Below are 17,809 nucleotides of genomic sequence, written 5' to 3'. Positions count from 1 at the left end.
GTGGTACTTTGCTATGGCAGTCCAAGCAGACTAATACATCTGACTTCCTTGAGAAGCAACATACTTAGTGATGACCCACTCATGATTCAAGAGGGAAAAGGATGTTCCAGAATCTGGAGATTAAGACCAGGTGGCTTGTTGAAGATGGTTCTGCCATCTTTAATTATGGGCCAGGGCATGATAACTTCTTGTATGGGGTAGGGAAGTGGAACATATCTTTAGCTCTGCCCCAGTATAAGATATTTCTAACTCTTATTTTATACAGAGTATTGCTCAGAGGCCCCCAGTAAGATGTACAACTTCTCTTATTCTTGTAGATTTTGTGGAAATTGTCCAGCTGTTGCTGATTCTACAGTTCAAATATCCCATATACACACTCTCAATGGAAACTTCAGGGAACCCCAAGAAGAGGTGAATTTAGAGTTCCTCTAATGGTTTTCTTTTGGTCTTTTAAATGATTCCATCTCATTATTTCCGTGCTCCTTGCTAGGATAAATGTTGACAATGGCTAGCATACACAGCTTAGAGAATACATGTCAGTGGCTTTAATTTTAGCACTACAGCAGCTGCCATAATCATCTTCTTTATAAATGGCCCCTGTACTAGGGGTGCACCTCCCTTGAATCCTAGGGGCAGCAGCAATGTGGCTCCCCATTGAGAGCTTGGATGTCATCAATTTTTGCTCATTGCAAAGGCAGCCTGAATACTAACTAGAGGTTTCACTAATATCTTTTTTGAAATTATACTGACTTGCCAGGGTCACTACAGGTATAGCGTAATTGCATTGTTCTCTCTCCTCCTTCCCTGGGCAGCCACACAGTCTCAAAGATGGGATATAGCATTTTTCAACCTTACCTAAATGGGAATCAAAGTATAACGCACACATCCTGGTGGATGAGTATTTACCTATGCAACCTGTAGCCCTGAACATGCAGCCACTCCTTATTTAGTCTTAGGAGAATGCATATTGTTCTGTGGTTACTCTATCCATTCATCTCATTGTACTGAACCTTGTGTGACTGTTGGCTCTGTGCCTCTCCACCCACAATCCATATGCCACAAAGTTGGAAAACTGAATATCTTGTAAATACATCATCTATTTACAAGACAATGCAACTGGGACTTGGGGGAGAAGCCTGATTATCATAAAATGCCAACTGTACGTACATCTTGAGAAATAATTAAGTCACTGAACTCAGTGACCTGAAAAACATTACATTTTCAGCTGGAAATTTCTAACCAAGAGTCACTGATCTGAAAAGCATTAAGGACGCCAAATATTTCTTATTGTTTTCATGTAAGATGTTCATATGTCTTAAAGGGAAAGTGAACCCATCCTACAGGGCATCCAGCTGGGCAAAGTACAGCCCATTAGGCTTATGCATATATTAGTGGGAAGACTGTTCTGGTGCAGCAAGGAGTAAATCAGTCTACACTATCTGGGTCAGATACTTGTACCATTAGGTACTTGGAAAAAGCTGATGTCATAACACCTTCCCATTATCCCCTTTGGACAAGTGTTATATAAGGGCACATCAGGATAGAACACATCCTAATGTTAGGGGTAGTGGGGTTGTTTTTAATTTTCTATAAAGAGCTGCCCTGCGGGTGTTCACAACTTGTCCTTAACACCTAGAGTATCCTTTGTAGCACTTGAAGAGGTCGACTTAAGAGAAATGTCTTCCAACATGCGACAATACTCAACAATTTGTCAGCACCCAACATCTCCTGACCTTTCCTACTCGTCTTAGAAGCAAAATTACCAGTGTTTGAGATGCAGAATATACCTGTAGAATAATTTTTGTGTAAGAGATAAGAGGGTAAATGTCCAGCTCTAATATGTTCACCACATCTGATCATCTGAACTATCTCCTGGGCATAAATTTTGTCTGATTTTTAAAAATAAATTATAAGCTTTATCACACTGCTGTTATTCTTTACCTGCACTGTGGACTCATGAATGAAGCAAAACCCATGTGCAATAACTAAAAGCTTTCAACACTTATTCCAGGAATACTATCTTCCAAAAATGTGTAGCAAATAATAGAAGCTCTGGATGAATGGTTTCTTGCTTTTAAAATCCAACACAGGTGGACTTTGTGATGTCAAACAAGAAATAAACTATAGCCAACGTTTTCACACACACAAATAAGTAGGTTTCTTAGAAGCATAAAAAGTCTCTGGTGGATGTTTCATAAAACTGAATGTTTTCTCAAACATCTCAGGCTACGTTCTTTTCTCAATTTGGAATTGCCAAGGTAAAATAAAGTCTTAGGGACTGAAGAGTTTTCCACACTCAGTTCTTTTGCAACAAAGCTAATTGCAATAGGTAGTGCATGTGGAAGGAGCCTTCACTGGACTCATATAAAAGCTAGTTTTCAACCAGATTAGTAAAACATTGAGCTACTCCTTTATTTCTTTATTCCTGCATAGCATACTAGTAATGAAAATTTAGAATTCATCTTCTAGTTCCAGATCTAAACAGATAATTTAATAGCATGCAAATAGCCTATAAAACAATTCAAGGAAAAGTTGCTTTTCCTATCATGGGACAAATATCAGGACTCAAAATCACTGAGTAATTAAAAAAAAGAGAGAGAGGAGTCTAATGAAAAGTCTCTGCAACTTGAGGCAGTGAAAGGACATATGAAAAAATATATTCAAGAAAAAGTGGAGTTCCAAAGAAAAACAAAATAAACATGGCAATCATGAAAGAAAAACTGAAAGGAAACCAAAATGTAAAACACTATGGATGAAACAGAGCTTAACTACATATACAAAAGAGTAGAACTTTATCAAATATGAAGTGCAGCTTTATGCCACTGTCAGTCCAGTAAAAGGATGACTTCCAGATATGTATCACCAAAATTTACACAGAGATGGAAACTTAAAGAGGGCAACAACTGAAAAAATAAAAATGCTGCTAAAGATTTATGTCTCTCAGGGTAGGAACAAAAAAAATTCATCCCTCTCAATTCCTTCATCCCCCAAAACAGATTGGGCAGAGTTATTTTTATTGTTCAAAGAATCATTCCCATATTATTCCAGTTCTTCCAGAGTAATTAAAGAAAAACATTTTGCAAAGCAGGCAAAAACTTAATAGTAAATTCAATTTAGTTCTGTACTTGAAAAAATTATCAGGAACAAATGGCTTTTTTCCCAGGAGTATAAGGAAACTCCAACTATTTAGAAACTTACCCTCCCCGAAATTACAAAAATAAAGGACATTATCTATAAAATTATACAAGTGGATTAAAAAAAATCATGTAGAACTTAAAAGCCATCATAATAAAAACTCAAAATATAAAATAATAATATGTTCTAGGTGGTACAGTATGTGCCAAGCACTGTTTTAAGTGCCAACACTGTTTTAAGTGCCTTACCCTTACGAACTAATTTTACCCTCACAGTCCAGCTGTAGCTCCATTTTATACAAGGGAGAGCTAAACACAAGGAAACTAAATGACTTACTGAGGATCACCTACCTAAGAAAGTGGGAAAAGTCAGGATTTGAACCTAGAATACCAGGCACAAAAATCTATGCTCATGGGACTTACCTGGTGGTCCAATGGTTAAGCCTCAGTGCTTCAAATGCAGGGGACACATGTTTGATCCCTGGCTGCGGAACTAAGGTCCCACATCTTGTGCTGTGGCCAAAAAAAAAAAAATCTATGCACTTAACTACTACATTGTATCACTGCTTCCAAAAATAAGAATAGAAGGAAACTTCCTAAACCCAATAGAAAATTTATCAGAAACCGAGATAGCAGTAATGAGACTTCCAGAGGTATATGCAGAAATTGATGAGGGCTTTGTTATGTGATATTCTATGAAGATATAAGATCTATATTTAGAAGCTTCTAGTCTGGTGGGAGGCCAGGGGGAGGGGAGATTGTGCCTAATTTAAGAATGGTTCAGTTAGAAAGCTGAGTTTTAAAAAGGTATTTATTAAACTACCACCATATGAAAATCATTATCTATGTACTTAAAGAAATACTATATCCAACCTCAAAGAGTCTATAATATGTTGGCATGAACGTACACACATATATAGTAGGTTGAGAATAATTTACAAGGTCATTTAACAACAGTTGTACATACACCACCAGCTAACTCAAAGTACTGAAGTCCAATGAAAAGAAGTTTAACATGAATGGAGAAGTATTTGAAGAAGAGAGTCTTTCAAGATGAGTTGGATCTGGCAGGTTCTGTAGGACACAGATCAGCAAAGGAAACGAAAAAAAAAAAAGACTTTCTAGACAGGGAACTTAAGTGGTGAGGGACCATATTAGAGTAGGAGTTTAAAAAGTAGATAAAGAAGTAATAAATAGCACATAAAGAGGGCCATAACCAAGAAGTGAATCAGCATCTTAGAGAATGACTTTATGTAAATGGTAAAAGGGAGGAAATGAAACAGAAAAAGGAAATATCTCTGTCCTAGAGAAACACACATTCTGATTTGGGGATGAATGAATAAGAAATAAGATAGATTTTTAAACAGTAGTTGGGAAGGACTGCATTGTTAATTCCCTCTCCCACCACAGAGAACCTTTAGAGATGGTCCACTTTGATCAGTGGTTGAAAGCAGAGAACAGAGTGAACATACTCCTTATATAGAAACCTTAACCAAAGTTCCTTGCTGTCTTAGAGAATCATGTCTTAAGAAACAGATCGAGCCAGACCTGAGTGCTTCTCTCCAGTATGAGTTCGCTGGTGGTGATTGAAAGTAGAACGCTGACTGAAGGCTTTCCCACACTCAATACATTCATAGGGTTTCTCTCCAGTATGAACTCTCTGGTGTACAATGAGCTGTGAACTGTCACCAAAAGCTTTCTCACAATCTTTGCATTTATAGGGTTTTTCCCCAGTATGGGTTCTCTGATGTACCATAAGACTGGAGCTGTAACTGAAGACCTTTCCACATTCATTACATTCATAAGGTTTTTCACCAGTGTGTATTCTCTGATGAATAATAAGATGTGAATTTTGATTAAAGGATTTTCCACACTCTTTGCATTTATATGGCTTTTCACCAGTGTGAAGTCGCTGATGTCGAATGAGACATTTACTCAGACTGAATGCCTTACCACACTCATTACATTCAAAAGGTTTTTCTCCAGTATGAATTCGCTCATGGTCAGCAAGTTGAGAGTTCTGATTGAAGGCTTTCCCACACTCACTGCATTTGTATGGTTTTTCCCCAGTGTGGAGGCTCTGATGTCGAATAAGACATTTACTCCGACTGAAGGCCTTGCCACATTCATTACACTCATAAGGCTTCTCCCCAGTGTGGATTCTCTGATGGTCAATAAGATTTCTGTTAGAACAGAAAGCTTTCCCACACTCCTCACACTTGTAAGGTTTCTTACCAGTATGAAGTACCTGATGGCAGATAAGGCTTTTATTTCGAATGAAGGCCTCCCCACACTTGTTGCATTCATATGGCTTCTCCCCACTATGAGTTCTCTGGTGGTCAATGAGCTGGGAACTCTGGGTGAAAGTTTTTGCACATTCATTACATTTATATGGTTTCTCCCCAGTATGAAGTCTCTGGTGTTGAATGAGATGGGAGCTGTGGCGATAGGTCTTTCCACAATCACTGCATTCATAAGGTTTTTCCCCTGTATGGATTCTGAGGTGGACAACGAGCTGAGAGGTCTGCCTGAAGGTCTTGCCACATTCAGAACACTCATATGGTTTCTCTCCAGTGTGGATTCTCTGATGCCCAATGAGGTGTGAACTCCGATTAAAAGCTTTACCACATTCATCACAGTGATACAATTTCTGTCCCTTCAGAACTCCCTGATGTTCTGAGAGACCAGAGAACAGATCTAGATGTCCCCCAAGTTCCTTATACTCATCATATTGATCCTCTGTGGATTTCTTTTTATCCTCCTGTGTTATTTCTAAGAAATCACCTTCCAGTCTGGTTCCTTCTTCATCTGAGGGTTGAACTTCTAGATTCTCTAAAGCCTCTTTACTGGCAGTCCCAGCTTCTTGTCCTACAGGAATCATTCCACAGAACACCCCTAAGATCCTGTCAGATGACTTCAGTTCTTCAGAAATCTCCTGCTTTGGAGCCAACTGTGAAAGCACCATCCTGTTCTCATCTGCTGCCAAGTCAGAAGAAAACAACTGTCATTCACTTCTTGTCCTATTGGGGAAATCGAACTATCAGGAGCCTATCTAGCTAACTAAAAATTCACATTGAGGGTAAGAAATGAGGAGACACATTGAGAACAGGAGAAAAATGGGAAATGGCTCAAATTTTTCTTCATGGACAGAAAAACAAAGAGGGGAAGCTAGTCCATAGAGGAGGTATGAAGCAGAGCTATCAGAACACAGGCATGTGGAGCCAGCACAGCCGGGGGGGGGGGGGGGGGCGGGGGCGGGGCAGGCCAATTGAAAGGCAAGAGATCAGACTGTAAAGCACAGTGTGATCTCCCAGAAGTCACTTAGATGTGGTGTCTCCTTAGTAAAACGATGAACTCTTGGGTCCACTCCAACCATGACACTATATGGCTCCACAGTTCACAGTAAAGATGTTGAGGAGAGTGGTGGTAAATACTCTAAACCAAATATGAGAAATGATGTGGGCAAACATGAGAGTTGAAGGGAAATGTATATTACAAGGGTATGATCAGGAAAAAGTGTACAAAAAGGAGTGATTCTGGAGTAACAGGACAGGGACAGGGTGTGGAGAAGCCACAAGTAGAGAAACACTGAGGAAAAGTGTTAAGGGGAGAGCAGAGCTCTAAAACTGGGGACCTCCTAGTCCCTGGAACACTGGACTGGTAGTTACAGTACTATACAGAAAATTAAGACTGGCATCAATAACTTGAAATATAAATCAAACATGTCTTTGGTATGTTGATAATCAGGAATCATGGGAAAATAAGCAATAAATATTTGCTTTTAAATTCTATAATAGTTGGGAGAAGGCAGAGCAATCATGGTTATAGTTTAATACAAAAAATGTTGGTTCCTTTCACTCACATCGACATCAGGGCTATAAATCGTCAAGTACTTTAGTGTGTACAGTTACAGATGTCTGAATCCTTGACTTCTAAGTCCATTCTCTTCAGAGTAGGCTACTGTCTCAGACCTGTCAACCCCAGAACCTCCCCTGACAACACCCACTTCCTGGAAGCAGCTGTGCCCCATTATTTCTGAAGGGGAACCCAAGGCAAACATGCTTTGTGCCAAGCAACTCAGCTCATTCCAGGATGGACAACAGGTGACTGGACCAGGACCAAACACCAGACCCAAGTATAGTTTATCTGTAGAATAGTCACCAGTTCCAGGTAGCCTGGAACAAAGTTCTGCTCAAAGATGATATTTAATTATGAACTGAAAGTAGGAGACGAAAGAAATTAGAAGTAGCTCAAGTTGAAATGCTCTATGGAGAAAAAAATCCATCAGAAGCCACAGCAACCAGAACATATGAGGAAACAGAAAGGCTAATTAAGGAGCTCAGAGAAACAAAAACATTCAGAGTGAAGAGAATGGTTATCAGTGACAAATGGAAACATATATGTAGGGTGCTGCTATCTGAAGACAATGGCATGAAAACCCTTTCACTTCTGCTGCAAGGCTTCTAGGCTCCTACAAGGCTTTCTTTCCCAAAGTCTGGTTGGTCAGTCTGCTCAGGGTTTCCATTCCTTCAGCTTTATTGTAAGTAACTTAGCTCATGACTGACAGTAATTGAGTGGCTCTCTATTCTGTCCAACTACAAATTCTAATTAAACCAGCCCAGCTTAAGTAATCAGGAAGTAAAGAGAATGTTAACAAAAATTATAGTGGGTATTGATATAGAGAAATTCACTTTATTATTCTCCCCACTTTGTCTCTTTACATTTTCATAATTTCAAAGAATAAGAACACAGCAAAGAGGGCCGACTCTAAATTATTGGGGAGCAGAGTCATTACCCAATGGGGCCAGGCTGTGGCAGTTTTCCAGCATGATGTTCTGGTACAGGGCTCTCTGGCTGAGTGCTGCACCTTTCCAATTCTAAGAATAGTTCACAGATAGGAACTCCAACTCTGCAGCCTCCTGGAATGACAAGCTTTTACTTCTCAGCGACATTCCCAGGCTAAGGGGCCAAGTCATAAGCGTTACCAAGAGCACAGAATTGGGTACCTGGTGGCCAAAGGGATGGAGAGACAGAAGGAAGCTAGGACACATGAATAAAAGGACAAGTTCAAGGTAAGATACAGTCCATGAACTCAGGGGACAAGACCAGCTCCAGGGGAAGCAGTTAGGCAGGGAGGCCACAGGTGCAGCCTCAGAATGGGCCAGAGCCCCGGAGATGAGGCCTTGCTACTCCTGGGTCACAGACTTGGAACTCAGGAAGCTCACCTGGGGCCTGACCATTTGAAGCACAGTTGCTACTGCTTGGTCTCCTACGTTCCCCACTTGGGGAAGGGCGGGTACCAGGGAAGCACCCTGAGCTGAGGGAAGAAAGAAATCTCTGAGTGGGATCAGCCCTGTTCTTGTTTCCAATGAGGAGGTCTGTATCCCAGTAAATGGATTCAAGAGAACCCAAGCAGCTCCACATACACTGACCCTCACATCTATTCCATAAAGGTGTTATCCATGGAAACTGTGAACTTTCCCTGGAGATGCAGAAGGTCCTTGGTCAAACAGAACTGCCAGCTCCTTCCAGCCCTCTCTCTGCCACGCTAGGTAGGAAGCTACACTTCTGACCACCTTCTCTCCTCCGTGGCTTCCCCAGCAGCAGCCTGCTTGCCCTCCCCCTACCTCTCTGCCCCTTAGGCTGTGGGGCCTCTTTCTTCATTTGCCCATTCATCAAGGATGCTGCAGGCACTTAGGCCTCAGAGTGACCCTCTTTCCTCTTTCAGAGATCTCATGGCTCCCATTCTCTAATGCTGCTCTGAAGTTCTCCGTTCTCTGAGACCCCTACCACAAGCCTCCAGCTGCCTATCTGGACATTTCATTTGGGTGTCCCACAAGACCTTAAGTTCACTGTTTAAAATGCATGTTTCCATCTTCTTTTCCTGACTTCCCAAGTTTCCTCAGTGATTCCAAACATCATCTAAAACCTACTAATCCCCCTTCCTCTCCATTGTCTCATGGATTTTTCCTTCAAATGTCTGTCACATCTATCACTTTTCATTCCACCCAAATCCACTCAGGCAATCACTTCTGTTCTGTGACACTAGCCTCTTCCTAAGGCTCCCAGCCACTGGGCTCCTCACTCTATCCACAGTGCTCATGTGCTATGTAATCCTTCTGGAATAGTTTTCTAACACTGCACCCACCCCACAAATCTTCCTGGGCTCCACCCAAAGGCCCTACACAAGCAGAACCCAGGCTCCCAGATAAGTCCCTCCTGATCGTACCTCAGTGTGGTCCAAGGAACTCCCAACTTAGCGAGCCTTTGCTTTACATTCTGTTCTGGCACCAACCACCTCTCTCCCCACTTCTAATCCCTTCCCCATTTTTCACTGTTCAATCCCTCTGCCACGAAACATTCTCCAGCCACTCCAACCCACAGTGATTTTGCTCACTGTTTATAATGCCCACATGGCTGATCTGTGACGGCCCCAAATGCTTGGGGACTGATATCACTCAGATGTATCTGATTAGGTTGCCCTTTCTTGCACTTAGGACTGACCCTCTGGCAACCAGACAACAAGCTCTTTATAAGTATCAATGGTGTAGTACATCTCTTTGGTCCTCAACAGTGTTTTTGCATGAGATGTGCTTGATAAAAATGTACTAAATACATAAATGATTGGAGAATAAGCAAAAGGAATGAAGTCACCAGGGAAGAAAGACACAGGGCAGGGTGATAAGGGGCCAATGGGGTGAAAGATGGGAGATGAAGGAAAGGAAGACTCCAAAGGAGAGCAAGGAAGAATGACTGAAGGCCAGAGACAGGGAGGTGAGTACCAGAGTGCCCACTGGAGAGGTGGTGGTGTGCCCCAGGATCACGAGCAGGCTCCAGGTGGGCTCCAGGGGCTGAACCCTCACGGTGGGGTGAGGTAAAAGGAGATTCCTGTGTTGCACCCAATGCTGTCTTCTCTTCAGAATGCATCTCCTTTTCCCGCCCTGGAGCTGAAACCTAGAGACAAGGAAATAAAATTGGGTCCAAAACAGCATTCATGAAGGTACAGAACCCAAGACCTCTAGGAAGCACTCCCAAGAGAGGAAGCCAGGAAAAGAAGAGCCAGAGGGTCCTTCTAGCCCTACCAGGTTAGCCAAGTAGGAGAATACTGTCCAAGCAGGATCTACAGCTTGCAGTCCTACTTGCCATCCCTCTGTTGCCCCTCTTGGCAGGAGCTTCAAGACCAGATTATAGAACTATTTCCACTCTGGGCTAGTGCTTCAGACACACATGTTCTCATGAAGAACCACCTAGATAAAGGAGTCAGGACAGTAACTCTGTATGCTCCCAAGGGCCTTAACCTACAGAACAGGTCAATCACAAATACAAAGGAAGTAAAAAGTGATAGGTGTGTGTACCCGTATGTGCATGAATTATGCTACCAAGGCTGACACCTGGAGCAATATCCCAATACAGCTGCTGACAAACCTTAGCTTTTCCAGCTTCTCTCAGCAAAAGTATCTCATCTTCAGAGAGACCATCCTGGACCATGCTGACAAAGCAAGGATAGTAATTCTCTCTCTCAAATTACCTGATAATATTTTCTATGGCACATATTAATTTTTAATTGCTTTATTACTTTATTGTCTATTTCTCTGCCAGTGAAATATAAGCTTTCTGGGGGTGAGAACTCTGTCTTGATCACACATTCCTAGAACAATGCTTAGCTCAGTGGTGGCATTATGCTGAATGCCTTCCTCTCAATATTTTGCCATTGTCCCCTTCTCCTCCTGCCTTCAATCTTTCTCAGCATCAGGGTCTTTCCCAGTGAATCAGTTTCTCACATCAAGTGACCAAAGTATTGGGAGTTTCAGCTTCAGCATCAGTCCTTCCAATGAATATTTAGGACTGATTTCCCTTAGGATGGACTGATTGGATGTCCTTGCAGTCCAAGGAACTCTCAAGAGTCTTCTTCAACACCACAATTCAAAAGCATCAATTCTTTGGTGCTCAGCTTTCTTTATAGTCCAACTCTCACATCCATACATGCTTACTGGAAAAACCATAGCTTTGACTAGATGGACCTTTGTTGGCAAAGTAATGTCTCTGCTTTTAATATGCTGTCTAGGGAAAATTCAACATTCAGAAAACTAAGATCATAGTATCCGGTCCCATCACTTCATCACAAATAGATGGGGAAACAATGGAAACAGTGAAAGACTTTATTTTGGGGGGCTCCAAAATCACTGCAGATGGTGACTACAGACATGAAATTAAAAGACGCTTGCCCCTTGGAAGGAAAGTTATGACCAACCTAGATAGCATATTAAAAAGCAGAGACATTACTTTGCCAACAAAGGTCTGTCTAGTCAAAGCTTTGGTTTTCCAGTGGTCATGTATGGATGTGAGAGTTGGGACTATAAAGAAAGCTGAGCGCCAAAGAATGGATACTTCTGAACTGTGGTGTTGGAGAAGACTCTTGACAGTCCCTTGGACTGCAAGGAGATCCAACCAGTCCATCCTAAAGGAAATCAGTCCTGAATATTCATTGGAAGGACTGAAGCTGAAGCTGAAACTCCAATACTTTGGCCACCTCATGCGAAGAGTTGACTCATTGGAAGAGACTCTGATGCTGGGAGGGATTGGGGGCAGGAGAAGAAGGGGACAACAGAGGATGAGATGGCTGGATGGCATCACCAACTCGATGGATGTGAGCTTGCGTGAACTCCGGGAGATGGTGATGGACAGGAAGAACTGACTCACTAGAAAAACCCCTGATGCTGGGAAAGAATGAAGGCAGGAAGAGAAGGGGATGACAGAGGATGAGATGAGATGGTTGGAAGGCATCACTGACTCAATGGACATGAGTTTGAGCAAGCTCCGAGAGTTGGTGATGGACAGGGAAGACTGGCATGTTGCAGTCCATGGGGTCGCAAAGAACCGGACACGACTGAGCGACTGAACTGACATGCAAACTTGGTTTTCAGGAACTTCTGCGGTGGTCTAGTGGTAAAGAATCTGCTTTGCAATGCAGGGGACACAGGTTTGATCCCTGCTCTGAGAAGATTCCACATGCCTTGAAGCAAGTAAGCCTGTGGGCCACAACTATTGAGCCTGCATGCCTAGAGCCCATGCTCTGCAACAAAATAAGTCACCACAATGAAAATCCCATGCACTGCAAGTAGAGAGTGGCCTCTGCTCACTGCAACTAGGGAAAGCCTGCAAGCAGCAACAAAGATCCAGAGCAGTCAAAATAAAAAAAAAAAAAAAAAATTGGTTTTCAGTATATACTACCTCTCTCCAAAAATTTATGTAAGAAGTCAAATAGGAAAAAAAAAGAATTAAAAAATAAAAAGTCAAATGGGATCAGTTAACACCAATCTTTAGAGACCTTGAGACTATCTCAGTACAGACCTTTCATTTGTAACCCTTCCTTGTTGTCATCAAATCAGTTCCTCGCAATCTCATGGTTACTACTTTTACCAGCTAAATGAGCAGAAAACCTAAAATATCTAAATAAATCATATTTTTAAAACCTGAAATATAGTTGATTTGCAATGCCATGTTAGTTTCAGGTGTACAGCAAAGTAATTCAGTGATACATATTATACACATTTACTCTCAAATTCTTTTCTCATTTAGGTTGTTACAGAATATTGAGTACAGTTCCTTGTGTTATATAGCAGGTCCTTGTTGGTTATCTTAAATAAATCATACTTATAAGCTCACTCATTCTGGCAGGTACATAGTACAGCATAAGCTGAGAATAACTTCTTCAACAAAGTACATTGGATTTGCCCTCTTGGGTTACATCTGCTGAGAAGTGAGGGGGCTCCTCCTTTAGTGTGTATCTCTCCAATGAAATGGTAGGTCCAAGAGGCTCCTTGGGGCCTGTGCTTCCCCATCTCTCCACTGGATGGTTCTTATCAATGGGACTTAGCACTCTTAAACACAGCAGCTGTGGGTACTGGCAGAAAACAGAACTTAACTGCACTGTGATAACACAACCTTGTAACTCACTCATAATTAAATCCTGATAAAGTTCCATTCATTCCCTAGGACTCATCGGGGTCCTTTTCTTGCAGGCCATGGAAACCCCATTCCAATTTTCATCCCGATAGCATTCCACAGCAACATGTTAGGGGAAAGGTAGTGGCGTAGAATATAGGAACTGGAAAATCCTGGTCCCATACACATGGACAAAAGGAATGTTTAAAGAGTCAGACACGACTGAGCAATTAACACAAACACACACACTAGCTCTGTCATCTTACACACACTAGCTCTATCATCTTAGATAAGCCAATTAACCTCTCTGTACTTGCATTGCTTGTCAAATGGAGATGATCACTATTTGAGCTACTATTTGGAAGCTTGCTAGGAATACAAATTAAAACAGATATAAAGCATTTTGTAAACTGCGTGATTCTCAACCCAGCAGGGATGTCCCTACAACACTCTCCAGCCCCAGTGTACACGCATGCACATGCTCACTCACTCCTGCTGATCAAAATGACACCCTGCCATCTTCACCTGGCAAATTTTCATGAAAAATCCTCTGTGTGGTTTTTTTTTTCCATTTAGTCAAAAGAAAACACTTTCTGAGTTCAGACTAGGTGAGACAGCCCTGTTCTCATGTTTTCATGTTGAAAAACTTAAACTGACAACAGCGGCAGAGTAAGAAATGGAGTCCAAATATCTCACTTCTAGGTTAGAGCCCCATGAATGTTCAGTGGCCCTGTCAACTGTTAGTCATTCTCTTAGGTTTGTGACTCAGTCACCTTTTTTCTGAGGTTCCCTGGATAAAAGACAGTATATTTTTTTTAATTAAAAAATTATTATTTATTTATCTGGCTGCATGAGGCATCTTTTAGTTGTGACACGCAAATTCTTAGTTACGGCGTGTGGGACCCATTTCCCTGTCCAGGGGTTGAACCTGGGCCCCCTGCATTGGAAGCACGGCATCTATAGATGACCAGGGAAGTCCCAAGCGACAGTTTTAATGGAGGGGACATTCTCTTATGCTTAAGTAAAAGGCAGAAGATAGGGAAATCTTTCTACACTCCTCACTAAATGGCACTCTAAACATTTCCACAACCACTTGTCCTTGACTATGGTTGGGCCAAGTTGTCCTCTAGACTCTGCTGATAATTAACTTATTCCTGTGTTTACTTGTTTATGGGCTTCCCTGGTGGCTCAGAAGGTAAAGAATCCACTTGCAATGCAGGAGACCTGAGTTCAATCCCTGGGTCGGGAAGATCCTCTGGAGAAGAGAATGGAACCCACTTCAGTATTCTTGCCTGGATAATTCCAAGGACAGAGAAGCCTGGTGGGCTACAGTCCATGGGGACACAAAGAGATGAACACAACTGAGTAATTTTCACTTACTTGTATACCCAGGAAATAATGATCGAACAATGGATTTGAAACTGTCAAAGCATTTCGACTTTTGGGAAAAGGTCTAATCCTAGGACTCCAATCAACTGGAATTGATTTCCTAGGCCCAGACATATAATCATTTTTGAAAAAGCACTGAATAGAATGCTGTACAGGGTACCTGGGAAATTTCACATACTGGTTTTCCCTGGTAAAGCACAAAGGAGGAAATGTAGAGGGGACCCTAATCCATCATGCTCAGTTACAAGAGAAGCAATTGAAGACTCATCAGGAAGAACTGATTATCCACATTGTGATCGTCTTTTGATGTCAATTTAGCTCTAATCTAGGTGTTAACTGTGAAGATACTTTATACAAGTGTATAAAGTATGAGTTTTCACTCATAATCAGTTTAAGTAAAGGAGGTTATCTTAGATAGTCTAGATGGGCTTGATTTAAACAGTAGCAAGGTCTTAAAATCAGAACTGAAAGTTCCATGAAGAAGGAATTCTTTCTGTGGATAGCTGCTTCAACCTGTGAATCACAGTTCTAGCCTAACTTTCTGACAACCTGCCTTGCAAATTCTTGACTAGACTCACAAGGTCCCATAGTGACATAAGTCACTTTCTAGCAACAGACATACACTGGGTTGACTAAAAAGTTCATTTGGGTTTTTCCATAACATCTTATGGTAAAACCTAAACAAACTTTTTTGGCCAACCCAATATATAATTTCCTATTGGTTTTGTTTCTCTGGCTGAATTGTGACTGATACACATGGTCACTGAGCTAGTTAGCTCTATGATCCTAGGAGTCAGCCTTCACACTGTTATGACACTGGTGACTTCTCCAAGCTTTCCTTTCATTTGCATTACCTTGACTTAAAACTTGAAAGAATTCTAGAAAATAGGTAAAATCAAAATTAGAATTAAAGAAGCAGAAAGATGCCAGTTGGGTTTGGAAAGCTATAAAGGAAAAAAACGATGCTGAAGCCCAGACCTGTCACATCTCATAAGGAACCTGAAAAGCAGGAAAAGAGCCCATTAACTCTTAGAAGTCCAAGGAAGCAATGAGAAACTTCTCAAATGAGGGATCATATTATCAGCACATCTTCAGGGCTACTTCTCGCTGACACGCTTCCCTATTCTAACCAGTGTGCAGATCCTCTGTGTGTCAGGAGCAGTGTGTGGTGCTCCAGGCTTAAGCTAGGTTTATAACACGGTATTTCACAAAGTAATTCACAGAACTTGGCTGGGCCCTGTATTTTTAAGGCTGGGAGCACAAAACTCTTTGTAAAAAAAAAAGGTGGGGGGGAGACGGGCACTGGCTCAGGAATCCTAAAGGGAAACCAGTTTAGAGCCTATGGAATGGAGAACGCCTATTCCTAGGCTACCCCAAGCAGTAGAGAACAGTTCCAGATGCCAACCTAGATTCAGCTGCTCACCTCTCCTGGTCCACTGATGTGTCTCTGGAAGTCCTCCACCACAGCCACAGCCTCCTCACCACTCTCAGGGTGATGCATCTGCACCCAGGTCCGGAGTTCCCCAGGCAGGATGCTCAGGAATTGCTCCAGCACCAGCAGCTCCAGGATCTGCTCCTTGGTGTGCACCTCTGGCATCAACCACCAGCGGCACAGCTCCCGGAGCCGGCTCAGTGCCTCCTGTGGCCCAGACATCTCATGATAACATAACTGCCTAAAGTGGAGCCTGAAAATTTCACAGACGGGAGGGTGATTCTTTTGGAGGCTGCAGCCGTGGCCCCAGGTCAGGCTCCCTGGCTCCTGTTTCACAGTCAGGCAGCCTTCCCGTCTCTGGAGAACAGCACCCCTGGGGAAGAGGCCTGAAGTTCCCCTGCCGTGGGTAGCCATTGTGACACTAAAGAAAGCCTTGCTGCACTTGCAGTTTATGTCCAATTAAAATGATGGTCTGTAATTCAGGTCTCAGAAGCTGTTGTCAGAATTGAGGATGTAGGATGATGGGAGTGTCACCTACAGAAACATCAAGAGAGAAATCACATTCCCCAGAGTGTTCAGCCTCAGGCTGATGACAGACCCTCCAGTTAAAAGGCAAACCTTCCTGGGGGTAAAAAAAGAACACAACCAAGGCGGACTCTCTAAGCATCTCTCCAAGTGACTTCCTTTTTTAAAGTTTCAGTGGTTTCCATCACCTAACTACAGGAGAAAACCTAAATTCTATGCCCAGCATTCACAACCTAGTCTGAGGCCTCTATTCTGGCCACCCACCCTACCACTTTCCCCAGGTACCCAAACTGAAATACTGCAATGATCTCCAAATATGGGATGTGCAGGATAATTCAAAAGGTGTGTTTAAAATATAGTTAGTTGTTATTTAACTATTTAGTAGCTGTGTTACAATGTGCATTGTAGAACAGTACATTTTTAAATTTACAAATAAACCTATGTTGGAAATGCTTGCTCAAAAGTCTTCTACTCTTCTGTGACAGAGATAACCATAACGAAAGGTAGGGACTAAAGCTCCAGAAACAGCTATAAGCCACACATACCGTCTCTTTGGATTTTTCTTCTTCTGAAACTTTTGACAAACACCTATTCATCTGGCATGATCCCTATCAAATGCCATTTTCTCCTAAAGGCATTCCTGATTGCCTCATCCAGGAAGGGGAGCTGGGAGCCTACCTCTCTGTACTTCAAACACACTGTATTTTAACTATTTTATCCATAACTCACCACTCACACTCCTCAAACTGGATGGCCACAAAAGGAAAGTAACACAATGGAGTCAGAAATATCAGACCCTTTTCCACTCATCCCACCTCCCATTGCAAGCTTTGCTTATCTCTCCAGGAGTTAAGTGTGATGACTGCCTCAGTGAACCCACAGCACCTTTTTCATTCACGCCTCTGCTAGAACACTTTTTACACTGTGTTTATGACTTACACCGCTGCCACCTCCACTTTCTGAGGATTCAAAGGGCAGAGCTGGTTCCCTGTCACCTTTGTACATGTGCGTGTATTTGGGATACTGAGGCACATATCTGGGAAACGAATGAATGATACTGAAACTGGGGCTGGGGCAACTTTTATCAGTTTACATATTATAAAATTCTGAAAATCAGCACCGTGGTGTTAATTAGGGCATCTGTGCTACACTTCCAAAGTCACCATGCATCTTGGTAACCTGAGTAAACTAACTCTCTCCCCAGGCCTCGACTTCTTTAAAAAGAAAAGACAGACGTAAAAATTTGTGACTCTGCTCTAAGATCCCACACACAAAGAAAGTTAAGGCCACTTTCCTACTTGCCTTACAGCTCCGAACGTTCAACCTCTTATCTGGACTTTTATGTCTCCTTCATAAAAGTCATACTTCACGTTTAAAATCCGAC

The 17,809-nt window shown here is 42.2% G+C and overlaps 1 protein-coding gene across 3 annotated transcripts in view; it reads right to left on the bottom strand.

Annotated features, from left to right (window-relative positions):
• LOC102177570 (zinc finger protein 660) overlaps positions 1-17,809 on the bottom strand; it is an 80,582-nt gene that overhangs the window by 62,308 nt on the left and 465 nt on the right. Inside the window, exons 2-4 of one of the 3 annotated variants that reach the window (XM_013973357.2) lie at positions 15,892-16,434; positions 9,917-10,088; positions 3,928-6,110 (exon numbers count right to left, since the gene is read on the bottom strand). In XM_013973357.2, the coding sequence (XP_013828811.2) occupies positions 4,660-6,110; positions 9,917-10,088; positions 15,892-16,314 (2,046 nt within the window). In that variant the 5' untranslated portion in view covers positions 16,315-16,434 and the 3' untranslated portion in view covers positions 3,928-4,659. Of the gene's footprint in view, positions 6,114-9,916; positions 10,089-15,891; positions 16,435-17,809 lie in introns of those variants that run through there. The other 2 variants (XM_018066995.1, XM_018066996.1) reach the window with 2 other exon arrangements.

This window comes from Capra hircus, chromosome 22 (genome assembly GCF_001704415.2).
Source record: "Capra hircus breed San Clemente chromosome 22, ASM170441v1, whole genome shotgun sequence".
Classification (NCBI taxonomy): Eukaryota; Metazoa; Chordata; class Mammalia; order Artiodactyla; family Bovidae; genus Capra; species Capra hircus.
Note: the sequence above shows the minus strand (reverse complement) of the source record. Positions and strands in the feature narration are given on the sequence as shown.